We start from the raw sequence: 13,208 nt of genomic DNA on the forward strand, positions 1-13,208 counted from the left end.
ATCTCTTCAAGCTAGCTCCGTCTCTCTGTCTGTTCGCAAGCAGAGAAACAGAGACAAACAAAGAGAGACTGTTGAAATGAAGTGTGATGCCTCAAACTGAATCACTGCTTGTGTGGGAGTTGTATGCCTTGCAGTACGTATTGAGAAATTATCTGCGGTTTTGACAATGATGTGAAATTCAAAACTAAGCTGTCTCTCTGGCTTTGGGAGTGGGGACATCGTGTAACAGTAACAGTAGTCTGGAATAAAGAGAAAGAGTGAATGATTGAGAGTGAAAGAGCAACAAAGAAACAATTCAAAGACAGAGAATAAAAAAACTAAATTCTACACCTGTTAACGTCAGAACTCTGTCTAAGCTTAACAACTTTGTGTTTTATTAAAGTTTAAGAAAGTTTTGTGTTCGTGGGGCCGGAGGTAAGGTAGGTAGCGAGGGTGTCATGGCGACCAGCAGAGAGGTTAATGATGTTATTCGCTCCTGAGGCGAAGACAGACAGAGGGCAGGGTACACACACACACATATGCATGCGTACACAATCACACACAAACACACACAGACTCACGCACACAGACAGAGGCGCGGATGCACAGATGCATGGATGCACGGACTTAAGGAAACGTGGATGCCTGGACGCCTGGACGCCTAGAAGCCGGGACGCCTAGACGCCGGGACGCCTAGACGCCTAGACGCGTGGAAGCCTGAACACGTGGACGCCTGGACGGGAGGACGCCGGGACGCCTGGACGGGTGGACGCTTGGACGCCTGGACGGGTGGACGCTTGGACGCCTGGACGGGTGGAGGCCTGGACGCTTGGACGGGTGGACGCCGGGACGCCTGGACGGGAGGACGCCGGGACGCCTGGACGGGAGGACGCCGGGACGCCTGGACGGGAGGACGCTTGGACGCCTGGACGGGTGGACGCTTGGACGCCTGGACGGGTGGATGCCTGGACGCTTGGACGGGTGGACGCCTGGATGCCTGGCCGGGAGGACACCGGGACGCCTGGACGGGTGGACGCTTGGACGCCTGGACGGGTGGATGCCTGGACGCTTGGACGGGTGGACGCCTGGATGCCTGGACGGGAGGACGCCGGGATGCCTGGACGGGAGGACGCCGGGACGCCTGGACGGGTGGACGCTTGGACGCCTGGACGGGAGGACGCCGGGACGCCTGGACGGGAGGACGCCTGGATGCCTGGACGGGTGGACGCCTGGACGCCTGGGCGGGTGGAAGCCTGGACGGGTGCAAACATGGACGCCTGGACAGGTGGAAGCCTGGACGCCTGGGCGGGTGGATGCCTGGACACCTGGACGGGTGGAAGCCTGGACGGGTGGATGCCTGCACGCCTGGATGGGTAGAAGCCTGGACGCCTGGACGGATGGAAACCTTGGTCGGGTGGACGCCTGGACAGGTGGAAGCCTGGACGTCTGGACGGGTGGAAGCCTGGACGCCTGGACGGGTGGACGCCTGGATGGGTGGACGCCTGGACGGGTGGACGCCTGGACGCCTGGACGAGTGGATGCATGCATTTCTTTACTCCATTGGAGTAAAGATCCAGGCGATCCAGGCGTATCCCTCTCTGTCCAGTCTTGGATAGTTTATATCTCTCTTTCTCTCTCCATTTCCATCCCTCCATCTCTCCATCCCTCCCTCCATCCGTCTCCCTCTCATGTTAGGGCTGGTGTGTGATCTGTCTGGTCATGACCCACTGTGAATGGATCCCAGCTGTCTCAGCTGTCAATCACCAAGCAGAGAGATGAGGGAAGAGGGAGGGAGATCTAGGCTCCCAGAGGACCCAGAGGACACTGAGCGTCTATCTGGCATACTGGAGATAATAAATGAGCATCAACGTGGTCAGGAGTGAGTTGAGGTTAGATGGTGAATGCTTGCGTGCGTACATGTGTGTGTTGGGTTGGTGGTATAGCAACCTTGGCAGTGTTCATTTGGAGTACTAGGTCAACTCATTACCAAATGTTGCACACAGCTAACCGTAACACATTACACAGCTAACCCTAACTCATTACACAGCTAACCCTAACTCATTACACAGCTAACACATTACACAGCTAACCCTAACTCATTACACAGCTAACCCTAACTCATTACACAGCTAACCCTAACTCATTACACAGCTAACCCTAACTCATTACACAGCTAACCCTAACTCATTACACAGTTAACCTCTATGGGCTAGGTGGGACGCTTGCGTCCCACCTACAGCCACTTGCAGCCTGTGGCGCGATTTTCAAAACCTTAAAAATCCTATTACTTCAATTTCTCAAACATATGACTATTTTACAGCTATTTAAAGACAAGACTCTCGTTAATCTAACCACACTGTCCGATTTCAAAAAGGCTTTACAACGAAAGCAAAACATTAGATTATGTCAGCAGAGTACCAAGCCAGAAATAATCAGACACCCATTTTTCAAGCCAGCATATAATGTCACCAAAACCCAGAAGACAGCTAAATGCAGCACTCACCTTTGATGATCTTCATCAGATGACAACCCTAGGACATTATGTTATACAATACATGCATGTTTTGTTCAATCAAGTTCATATTTATATCAAAAACCAGATTTTTACATTAGCATGTGACGTTCAGAACTAGCATACCCCCGCAAACTTCCGGGGAATTCGCTAACATTTTACTAAATTACTCACGATAAACGTTCACAAAAAGCATAACAATTATTTTAAGAATTATAGATACAGACCTCCTCTATGCACTCGATATGTCCGATTTTAAAATAGCTTTTTGGTGAAAGCACATTTTGCAATATTCTAAGTACATAGCCCAGTCATCACGGGCTCGCTATTTAGACACCCGGCAAGTTTAGCACTCACCATAATCATATTTACTATTATAAAAGTTTGATTACCTTTTGTTGTCTTCGTCAGAATGCACACCCAGGACTGCTACTTCAATAACAAATGTTGGTTTGGTCCAAAATAATCCATCGTTATATCCGAATAGCGGCGTTTTGTTCGTGCGTTCCAGACACTATCCGAAATGGTAAAGAAGTGTCGCGCGCATGGCGCAATTCGTGACAATAGAATTCTAAATATTCCATTACCGTACTTCGAAGCATGTCAACCGCTGTTTAAAATCAATTTTTACGCCATTTTTCTCGTAGAAAAGCGATAATATTCCGACAGGGAATCTCCTTTTCGGCAAACAGAGGAAAAAAATCACAAAGGCGGGGGCGGTCGGGTCACGCGCATAAGCCCAGAGTCCCTTGATCGGCCACTTGAGAAAGGCGATAATGTGTTTCAGCCTGGGGCTGGAATGACAACATTCTGTTTTTTCCCGGGCTCTGAGAGCCTATGGAAGACGTGGGAAGTGTCACGTTAGAGCAGAGATCTTTAGTAAAAGATAGAGATGGAAAAGAAGTTCAAGAATTGGTCAGATAGGCCACTTCCTGTAAAGGAATCTCTCAGGTTTTGACCTGCCATTTGAGTTCTGTTATACTCACAGACACCATTCAAACAGTTTTAGAAACTTTAGGGTGTTTTCTATCCATATGTAATAAGTATATGCATATTCTAGTTACTGGGTAGGAGTGGTAACCAGATTAAATCGGGTATGTTTTTTATCCAGCCGTGTCAATACTGCCCCCTAGCCCTAACAGGCTAACCCTAACTCATTACACAGCTAACACATTACACAGCTAACCCTAACTCATTACACAGCTAACACTAACTCATTACACAGCTAACCCTAACTCATTACACAGCTAACCCTAACTCATTACACAGCTAACCCTAACACATTACACAGCTAACCCTAACTCATTACACAGCTAACCCTAACTCATTACACAGCTAACCCTATCTCATTACACAGCTAACCCTAACTCATTACACAGCTAACCCTAACACATTACACAGCTAACCCTAACTCATTACACAGCTAACCCTAACTCATTACACAGCTAACCCTAACACATTACACAGCTAACCCTAACTCATTACACAGCTAACCCTAACTCATTACACAGCTAACCCTAACACAACACAGCTAACCCTAACTCATTACACAGCTAACCCTAACTCATTACACAGCTAACCCTAACTCATTACACAGCTAACCCTAACACATTACACAGCTAACCCTAACACATTACACAGCTAACCCTAACACATTACACAGCTAACCCTAACACATTACACAGCTAACCCTAACACATTACACAGCTAACCCTAACACATTACACAGCTAACCCTAACACATTACACAGCTAACACATTACACAGCTAACCCTAACACATTACACAGCTAACACATTACACAGCTAACCCTAACACATTACACAGCTAACCCTAACACATTACACAGCTAACCCTAACACATTACACAGCTAACCCTAACACATTACACAGCTAACCCTAACACATTACACAGCTAACCCTAACTCATTACACAGCTAACCCTAACTCATTACACAGCTAACACATTACACAGCTAACCCTAACTCATTACACAGCTAACCCTAACTCATTACACAGCTAACCCTAACTCATTACACAGCTAACCCTAACTCATTACACAGCTAACCCTAACCCTAAATCATTACACAACTAACCCTAATCCTAACTCATTATGTAAATCTGCCTGTCTGCCTTTGCACTGTGCAAATCAGCCTAACCCACGTCCCTCTCACAGCTCATTGAATCAACATGAACATCCACTCTCTCCACACACTAAACATCTCAGCACCTGGATCACACTCCCTCTAGATTTATCTAGTAGAAAACCCTGGATCGCTGGGACCCATGTCTTCATATTTTAAATAGACAACATTGGCCCAAAAGGAATCCATGTCTTCATATATTAAATAGACAACATTGGCCCAAATGGAATCCATGTCTCTGTTCAGATCACAGAGGAATTCTAAGCTACAGTGTATTTCCATCTTCTGCAGCTGTTATGAATAGATTGTTCTCTCTTTACATTAAATTGCTGTAGAATGTGAATCAATACATGATTTAAAATGTCTTCACCGTGAAGTCATATACAGTGGGGAGAACAAGTATTTGATACACTGCCGATTTTGCAGGTTTTCCTACTTACAAAGCATGTAGAGGTCTGTAATTTTTATCATAGGTACACTTCAACTGTGAGAGACGGAATCTAAAACAAAAATCCAGAAAATCACATTGTATGATTTTTAAGTAATTAATTTGCATTTTATTGCATGACATAAGTATTTGATACATCAGAAAAGCAGAACTTAATATTTGGTACAGAAACCTTTGTTTGCAATTACAGAGATCATACGTTTCCTGGAGTTCTTGACCAGGTTTGCACACACTGCAGCAGAGATTTTGGCCCACTCCTCCATACAGACCTTCCCCAGATCCTTCAGGTTTCGGGGCTGTCGCTGGACAATACGGACTTTCAGCTCCCTCCAAAGATGTTCTATTGGGTTCAGGTCTGGAGACTGGCTAGGCCACTCCAAGTGACTCAATTATTACTGTACAGTGGTTGCTCAACTAAAAGTTTTGAGATTATGCAGCGGGATTTAGAGGTCATTTGTGGTTTAGCACGGTACCCTGCATCACTGCTTCATTGCTCCAGACCAGCGCAAGGGGGAGTTAGAGCACTGATTATGCTTTTGGGTCCCAAGGCGCTAACATGTCCCTAATCCACAATGAATGGGTGACATAAACCAAATAGAAACTGATAATTGTGCACAACTTCAGAATTTAATTTCAATGAACTGAATGATGAGGATGTAGAAGGTGATTGAATTTAGAACAATAGCGTAAGAATTGATATTCCTCTGTGTCACGCCCTGATCTGTTTCACCTGTCTTTGTGATTGTCTCCACCCACCTCCAAGTGTCACCTGTTTTCCTCAGTAGTCCATGGGTACTTATTCCTGTGTTCCCTGTTTGTCTGTTGCCTGTTTGTCTTGTTTGTCAAGTCAACCAGCGTGTTATTCCGTGCTGCTGCTTTTTCTCTATTTCTGCTAGTCCTCCCATTTTTGACCCTTGCCTGCCTTGACTCTGAACCCGCCTGCCTGACCATACTGCCTGCCCTGACCTCGAGCCTGCCTGCCACTCTGTACCTCCTGGACTCTGACCTTGTTATGATCTTTTGCCTGTCCACAACCATTCTCTTGCCTACTCCTTTGATTATAATAAATATCAGAGACTCGAACCATCTGCCTCCCGTGTCTGCACATGGGTCTCACCCTGTGTCCTTATACTCTGTCCTGCACGTGCACACCCTGAAAAACACACTTATTTTTTTGTTTCTTCCCATCAGTATTACTTACTAAACTGTTGTTATGCTAAGGTTTTTATTCCAAGAGAAACGAAAATGTTCAATTATATTCCATGATTTTCTTAAGATATACCTGTTGACTGAATATAAGCAAGTGATGTCTAATAAATAATCAAGTTGATGGCACAGTCATATAGCCTCAGCACCTATAGTCGTGGCCAAAAGTTTTGAGAATGACACAAATATTAATTTCCACAGAGTTTGCTGCTTCAGTGTCTTGAGATATTTTTGTCAGATGTTACTATGGAATACTGAAGTATAATTACAAGCATTTCATAAGTGTCAAAGGCTTTTATTGACAATTACATGAAGTTGATGCAAAAAGAGTCAATATTTGCAGTGTTGACCCTTCTTTTTCAAGACCTCTGCAATCCGCCCTGGCATGCTGTCAATTAAATTCTGGGCCACATCCTGACTGATGGCAGCCCATTCTTGCATAATCAATGCTTGGAGTTTGTCAGAATTTGTGGGTTTTTGTTTGTCCACCTGCCTCTTGATGTTTGACCACAAGTTCTCAATGGGATTAAGGTCTGGGGAGTTTCCTGGCCATGGACCCAAAATATCGATGTTTTGTTCCCCGAGCCACTTAGTTATCACTTTTGCCTTATGGCAAGGTGCTCCATCATGCTGGAAAAGGCATTGTTCGTCACCAAACTCTTCCTGGATGGTTGGGAGAAGTTGCTTTCGGAGGATGTGTTGGTACCATTCTTTATTCATGGCTGTGTTCTTAGGCAAAATTGTGAGTGAGCCCACTCCCTTTGCTGAGAAGCAACCCCACACATGAATGGTCTCAGGATGCTTTACTGTTGGCAAGACACAGCACTGATGGTAGCGCTCACCTAGGCTTCTCCGGACAAGTGGAATTTTCATGCTAGAGGGTCATGTCAGGATGAGCATGCAGGAAGGGTACCGCATGAGGGAGGAGGATGTCTTCCCTGTAACGCACAGCGTTGAGATTGCCTGCAATGACAACAAGCTCAGTCCGATGATGCTGTGACACACCGCCCCAGACCATGACAGACCCTCCACCTCCAAATCGATCCCACTTCAGAGTACAGGCCTCGGTGAAACGTTCATTCCTTCGACAATAAATGCGAATCCGACCATCACCCCTGGTGAGACAAAACCGCGACTCGTCAGTGAAGAGCACTTTTTGCCAGTCCTGTCTGGTCCAGCGACGGTGGGTTTTTTACCATAGGCAACGTTGTTGCCGTTGATGTCTGGTGAGGACCTGCCTTACAACAGGCCTACAAGCCGTCAGTCCAGCCTCTCTCAGCCTATTGCGGACAGTCTGAGCACTGATGGAGGGATTGTGCGTTCCTGGTGTAACTCGGGCAGTTGTTGTTGCCATCCTGTACCTCTCCTGCAGGTGTGATGTTCAGATGTACCGATCCTGTGCAGGTGTTGTTACACGTGGTCTGCCACTGCGAGGACGATCAGCTGAATGTCCTGTCTCCCTGTAGCACTGTTTTAAGTGTCTCACAGTACGGACATTGCAATTTATTGCCCTGGCCACATCTGCAGTCCTCATGCCTCCTTGCGGTATGCCTAAGGCACGTTCACACAGATGAGCAGGGACCCTGGGCATCTTTCTTTTGGTGTTTTTCAGAGTCAGTAGAAAGGCCTCTTTAGTGTCCTAAGATTTCAGAACTGTGACCTTAATTGCCTACCGTCTGTAAGCTGTTAGTGTCTTAACGACTGTTCCACAGGTGCATGTTTATTAATTGTTTATGGTTCGTTGAACAAGCATGGGAAACAGTGTTTAAACCCTTTACAATGAAGATCTGTGAAGTTATTTGGATTTTTACGAGTTATCTTTGAAAGACAGGGTCCTGAAAAAGGGACGTTTCTTTTTTTGCTGAGTTTAGATATTCCATTAAAAATCTGCCGTTTACAGCTGCAATAGTTATTTACAACATTAACAATGGCTACACTGTATTTCTGATCAATTTGATGTTATTTTAATGGACAATAAATTAGCTTTTCTTTCAAAAACAAGGACATTTCTAAGTAAACCCAAACTTTTGAATTGTAGTGTACATAAAGTTGAATGACTCACTCTTTCATGGTTTTGGATCAAAATAAATAAGTATCAACATTCTTTCTGATAGACTTTAATAAATAAATATTTTAGTTATCCTCCACCCAAAATATACAACATGTCATGAAAAGGCACGGGGACGAAGCCCAAAACAAACACACATACAAAAACACAGGGATGTAACCCAAACAAAAGAGCGAGGTTCAACCTCTAATAAAAACACAGGGCGAGACTGTAATAACCAATACACAACAATACACGGGACGAGACCCGTAATAACAAGTGCACAATACACACATCACAAAAGCCAAAATAACAATTCACAGACCAACGGACATGGGAACAATATCCGACAAGACATTTTATCTTTATTTAACTAGACAAGTCAGTTTAGAACAAATTCTTATTTTCAATGACGGCCAAGGAACAGTGGGTTAACTGACTTGTTCAGGGGTAGGACGACAGATATTTACCTTGTCAGCTCAGGGATTCAATCTTGCAACCTTTCAGTTACAAGTCTAACACTCTAACCACTAGGCTACCTGCTACAATGATGAGCATAGGACACATATATACAATTACTAATCAGGGGAATTGGAATCATGTGTGTGTAATGACACAGTTCAGTGACGCCTAGAGGCCGGTGGCATAGACCTCCGGAACTGGTGCACGGAATGAGCGGCTGTACCGGGGAATCCGTGTCACCTGGACACCATGTATTATAATAGCCATCATTAGCAGGACAATAGACTGCCAACACCTCCCTGTATTTTGATACCTTGTGCAATGCAATTGATCAGCATTAAAACTTTGTGGATGGAGACTCCCGAGTGGCGCAGCGTTCTAAGACGCTGCATCGCAGTGCAAAATGCGTTGCTACATACAGTGCCTTGCGAAAGTATTCGGCCCCCTTGAACTTTTCGACCTTTTGCCATATTTCAGGCTTCAAACATAAAGATATAAAACTGTAATTTTTTGTGAAGAATCGACAACAAGTGGGACACAATTATGAAGTGGAACGAAATTTATTGGATATTTCAAACTTTTTTAACAAATAAAAAACTGAAAAATTGGCCATGCAAAATTATTCAGCCCCTTTACTTTCAGTGCAGCAAACTCTCTCCAGAAGTTCAGTGAGGATCTCTGAATGATCCAATGTTGACCTAAATGACTAATGATGATAAATAGAATCCACCTGTGTGTAATCAAGTCTCCGTATAAATGCACCTGCTCTGTGATAGTCTCAGAGGTCCGTTTAAAGCGCAGAGAGCATCATGAAGAACAAGGAACACACTAGGCAGGTCCGAGATACTGTTGTGGAGAAGTTTAAAGCCGGATTTGGATACAAAAAGATTTCCCAAGCTTTAAACATCCCAAGGAGCACTGTGCAAGCGATAATATTGAAATGGAAGGAGTATCAGACCACTGCAAATCTACGAAGACCCGGCCGTCCCTCTAAACTTTCAGCTCATACAAGGAGAAGACTGATCAGAGATGCAGCCAAGAGGTCCATGATCACTCTGGATGAACTGCAGAGATCTACAGCTGAGGTGGGGAGACTCTGTCCATAGGACAACAATCAGTCGTATACTGCACAAATCTGGCCTTTATGGAAGAGTGGCAAGAAGAAAGCCATTTCTTAAAGATATCCATAAAAAGTGTTGTTTAAAGTTTGCCACTAGCCACCTGGGAGACACACCAAACATGTGGAAGAAGGTGCTCTGGTCAGATGAAACCAAAATCGAACTTTTTGGCAACAATGCAAAACGTTATGTTTGGCGTAAAAGCAACACAGCTCATCACCCTGAACACACCATCCCCACTGTCAAACATGGTGGTGGCAGCATCATGGTTTGGGCCTGCTTTTCTTCAGCAGGGGCAGGGAAGATGGTTAAAATTGATGGGAAGATGGATGGAGCCAAATACAGGACCATTCTGGAAGAAAACCTGATGGAGTCTGCAAAAGACCTGAGACTGGGACGGAGATTTGTCTTCCAACAAGACAATGATCCAAAACATAAAGCAAAATCTACAATGGAATGGTTCACAAATAAACATATCCAGGTGTTAGAATGGCCAAGTCAAAGTCCAGACCTGAATCCAATCGAGAATCTGTGGAAAGAACTGAAAACTGCTGTTCACAAACGCTCTCCATCCAACCTCACTGAGCTCGAGCTGTTTTGCAAGGAGGAATGGGAAAAAATGTCAGTCTCTCGATGTGCAAAACTGATAGAGACATACCCCAAGCGACTTACAGCTGTAATCGCAGCAAAAGGTGGCGCTACAAAGTATTAACTTAAGGGGGCTGAATAATTTTGCACGCCCAATTTTTCAGTTTTTTATTTGTTAAAAAAGTTTGAAATATCCAATAAATTTCGTTCCACTTCATGATTGTGTCCCACTTGTTGTTGATTCTTCTCAAAAAATTACAGTTTTATATCTTTATGTTTGAAGCCTGAAATGTTTCAAAAGGTCGAAAAGTTCAATGGGGCCGAATACTTTCGCAAGGCACTGTATGCTGGTTCGATACCTGTGCCGGGTGCGACCGGGAGACCATGAGATGATGGTGGGCTTTTGGTTTCTCTCCCTCTAAAAACAGAAATACATTTTTTTAAATCACAAACTGGCTTTATTTACAAATTAGTAAGAATGTCTCACCCCATGTTCAAGAATGGCCTTTTTCTTGCTCGCTTTAGATTATTCAAAATCATCTGCAAAATATTGTTATTTTTTAAACAAAGCGATGTTATTATTATTAATTAATTTAGAATTATATAAAAGCCCCTTAGATATTCTCAGTGATCAGATTTGCCAAAAAGAAAAATGCCTCATGGATATTAACTTAGAATCCTCCAATCCTCTAAATCTTTTTTTAAAATATTTTTTGATATACTGTAGGCCTACCATAGGCGACATGAGTCTCACTAGTGTTGAGTAATGTGCTCTTAAAAGTGATGTAGGTGTTATTTATTTAAAGAGCATATTGAAGTTAGAAGCAATAGGATTTGAAGCAATAGCCTACCCGTTGTGGTCAACAATTTCAGCACTGTTTTGTGCTGCTCTATGACAAGCGTAGGGACTGGTCTTGATAAATCAATTGTATTTTTATTTTCACTGAATCTCCATTTTGGTATTGATTAGACTACAATTAGGGTGTGAACATGTTAGATTCTTAGTACTGTAACCTAGTCCCGACTGGCACATTGTACAGCGCCATATTTTCATAACGGAAACCCTGAGGGTTTCGTTTTTCTTGGAAGAGAAACACTATAATATTAATCAAATTAATTAAGAAAAATTTCTTAAAATCAATCCTATATACTATGTTCTTACATAAAAAGTTATCAATTCTCTAATACAGCCAATATTAAAGGCCATCAAATGCTCTCAAAGATACCCTGTGGTGGTCAAACTAGCACTAACAAACATTAATGGAAACAATGGCTGACAATTAAATAACGTTCCATAGATTTCTGCGGCAGCCTGCAATGTGTGCTGCAGTATGATGCAGCTTTTACAGGAAGAACCACTGTAGGCGTATAAAACTCTTGTGAAATCTTTGGTCTTGTGAAATGAAGTGACATAATATAAAGTCAGTGGATAAAATGTTCTGCCTCCCAACCTTGAAGATCTGAATTGTATATGAGATACAGTATATATATATATATATATATATATATAATATAACTTACTTACTTATAACTTAGTCATCTAATGTTTTCATTACTTCTTACACTTTCTCTTTATTTCTTTTAACACCCTTTACATATTTCACTCCCACCGCTCTCTCATGCTCAGTCCTCTCCTTCTCACTCAACAACTCTCTCTCTCTCTCTCTCTGTCCTCTCCCTCTGTCCTTCTCTCTGTCCTCTCTCTCTGTTCTTCTCTCTCTCCCTCACTCTCCCTCTCACTCTCAACAATTCTCTCTCTGTTCTTCTCTCCCTCTGTCCTTCTCTCTCTCCCTCTCTGTTCTTCTCTCCCTCTGTCCTTCTCTCTGTTCTTCTCTCTCTCCCTCACTCTCCCTCTCACTCTCATCAATTCTCTCCCTCTCTGTTTTTCTCTCCCTCTCTGTTCTTCTCTCCCTCTCTGTTCTTCTCTCCCTCTCTGTTCTTCTCTCCCTCTCTGTTCTTCTCTCCCTCTGTCCTTCTCTCTCTCCCTCTCTGTTCTTCTCTCCCTCTGGGTTTCTCTCCCTCTGTCCTTCTCTCTGTCCTCTCTCTCTGTTCTTCTTTTTCTCCCTCACTCTCCCTCTCACTCTCAACAATTCTCTCTCTGTCTTTCTCTCCCTCTGTCCTTCTCTCTCTCCCTCTGTCCTTCTCTCTCCCTCTGTCCTTCTCTCTCCCTCTGTCCTTCTCTCCCTCTGTCCTTCTCTCCCTCTGTCCTTCTCTCCCTCTGTCCTTCTCTCCCTCTGTCCTTCTCTCTCTCCCTCTGTCCTTCTCTCTCTCTGTCCTCTCTCTCTCCCTCTGTCCGCTCTCTTTGTTCTTCTCTCCCTCTGTCCTCTCTCTCTGTTCTTCTCTCTCTCCCTCTGTCCTCTCTCTCTGTTCTTCTCTCTGTTCTTCTCTCTGTCCTCTCCCTCTGTCCTTCTCTCTGTCCTCTCCCTCTGTCCTCTCCCTCTGTCCTCTCCCTCTGTCCTTCTCTCTGTCCTCTCCCTTTGCCCTCTCCCTCTGTCCTTCTCTCTGTCCTCTCCCTCTGTCCTTCTCTCTGTCCTCTCCCTCTGTCCTCTCCCTCTGTCCTTCTCTCTGTCCTCTCCCTTTGCCCTCTCCCTCTGTCCTTCTCTCTGTCCTCTCCCTCTGTCCTCTCCCTCTGTCCTCTCCCTCTGTCCTTCTCTCTGTCCTCTCCCTTTGCCCTCTCCCTCTGTCCTTCTCTCTGTCCTCTCCC

The 13,208-nt window shown here is 44.3% G+C and overlaps 1 protein-coding gene across 1 annotated transcript in view; it reads right to left on the reverse strand.

Moving 5' to 3' along the window:
- Nucleotides 1-640: 640 nt before the first annotated feature.
- LOC123743237 (extensin-1-like) overlaps nucleotides 641-13,208 on the reverse strand; it is a 14,450-nt gene continuing 1,882 nt past the window's right edge. Inside the window, exon 2 of the mRNA XM_045719399.1 lies at nucleotides 641-1,505. Within this exon, the coding sequence (XP_045575355.1) occupies nucleotides 641-1,505 (865 nt within the window). The remainder of the gene's footprint in view (nucleotides 1,506-13,208) is intronic.

This window comes from Salmo salar, chromosome ssa05, assembly GCF_905237065.1.
Source record: "Salmo salar chromosome ssa05, Ssal_v3.1, whole genome shotgun sequence".
Taxonomy (NCBI): Eukaryota; Metazoa; Chordata; class Actinopteri; order Salmoniformes; family Salmonidae; genus Salmo; species Salmo salar.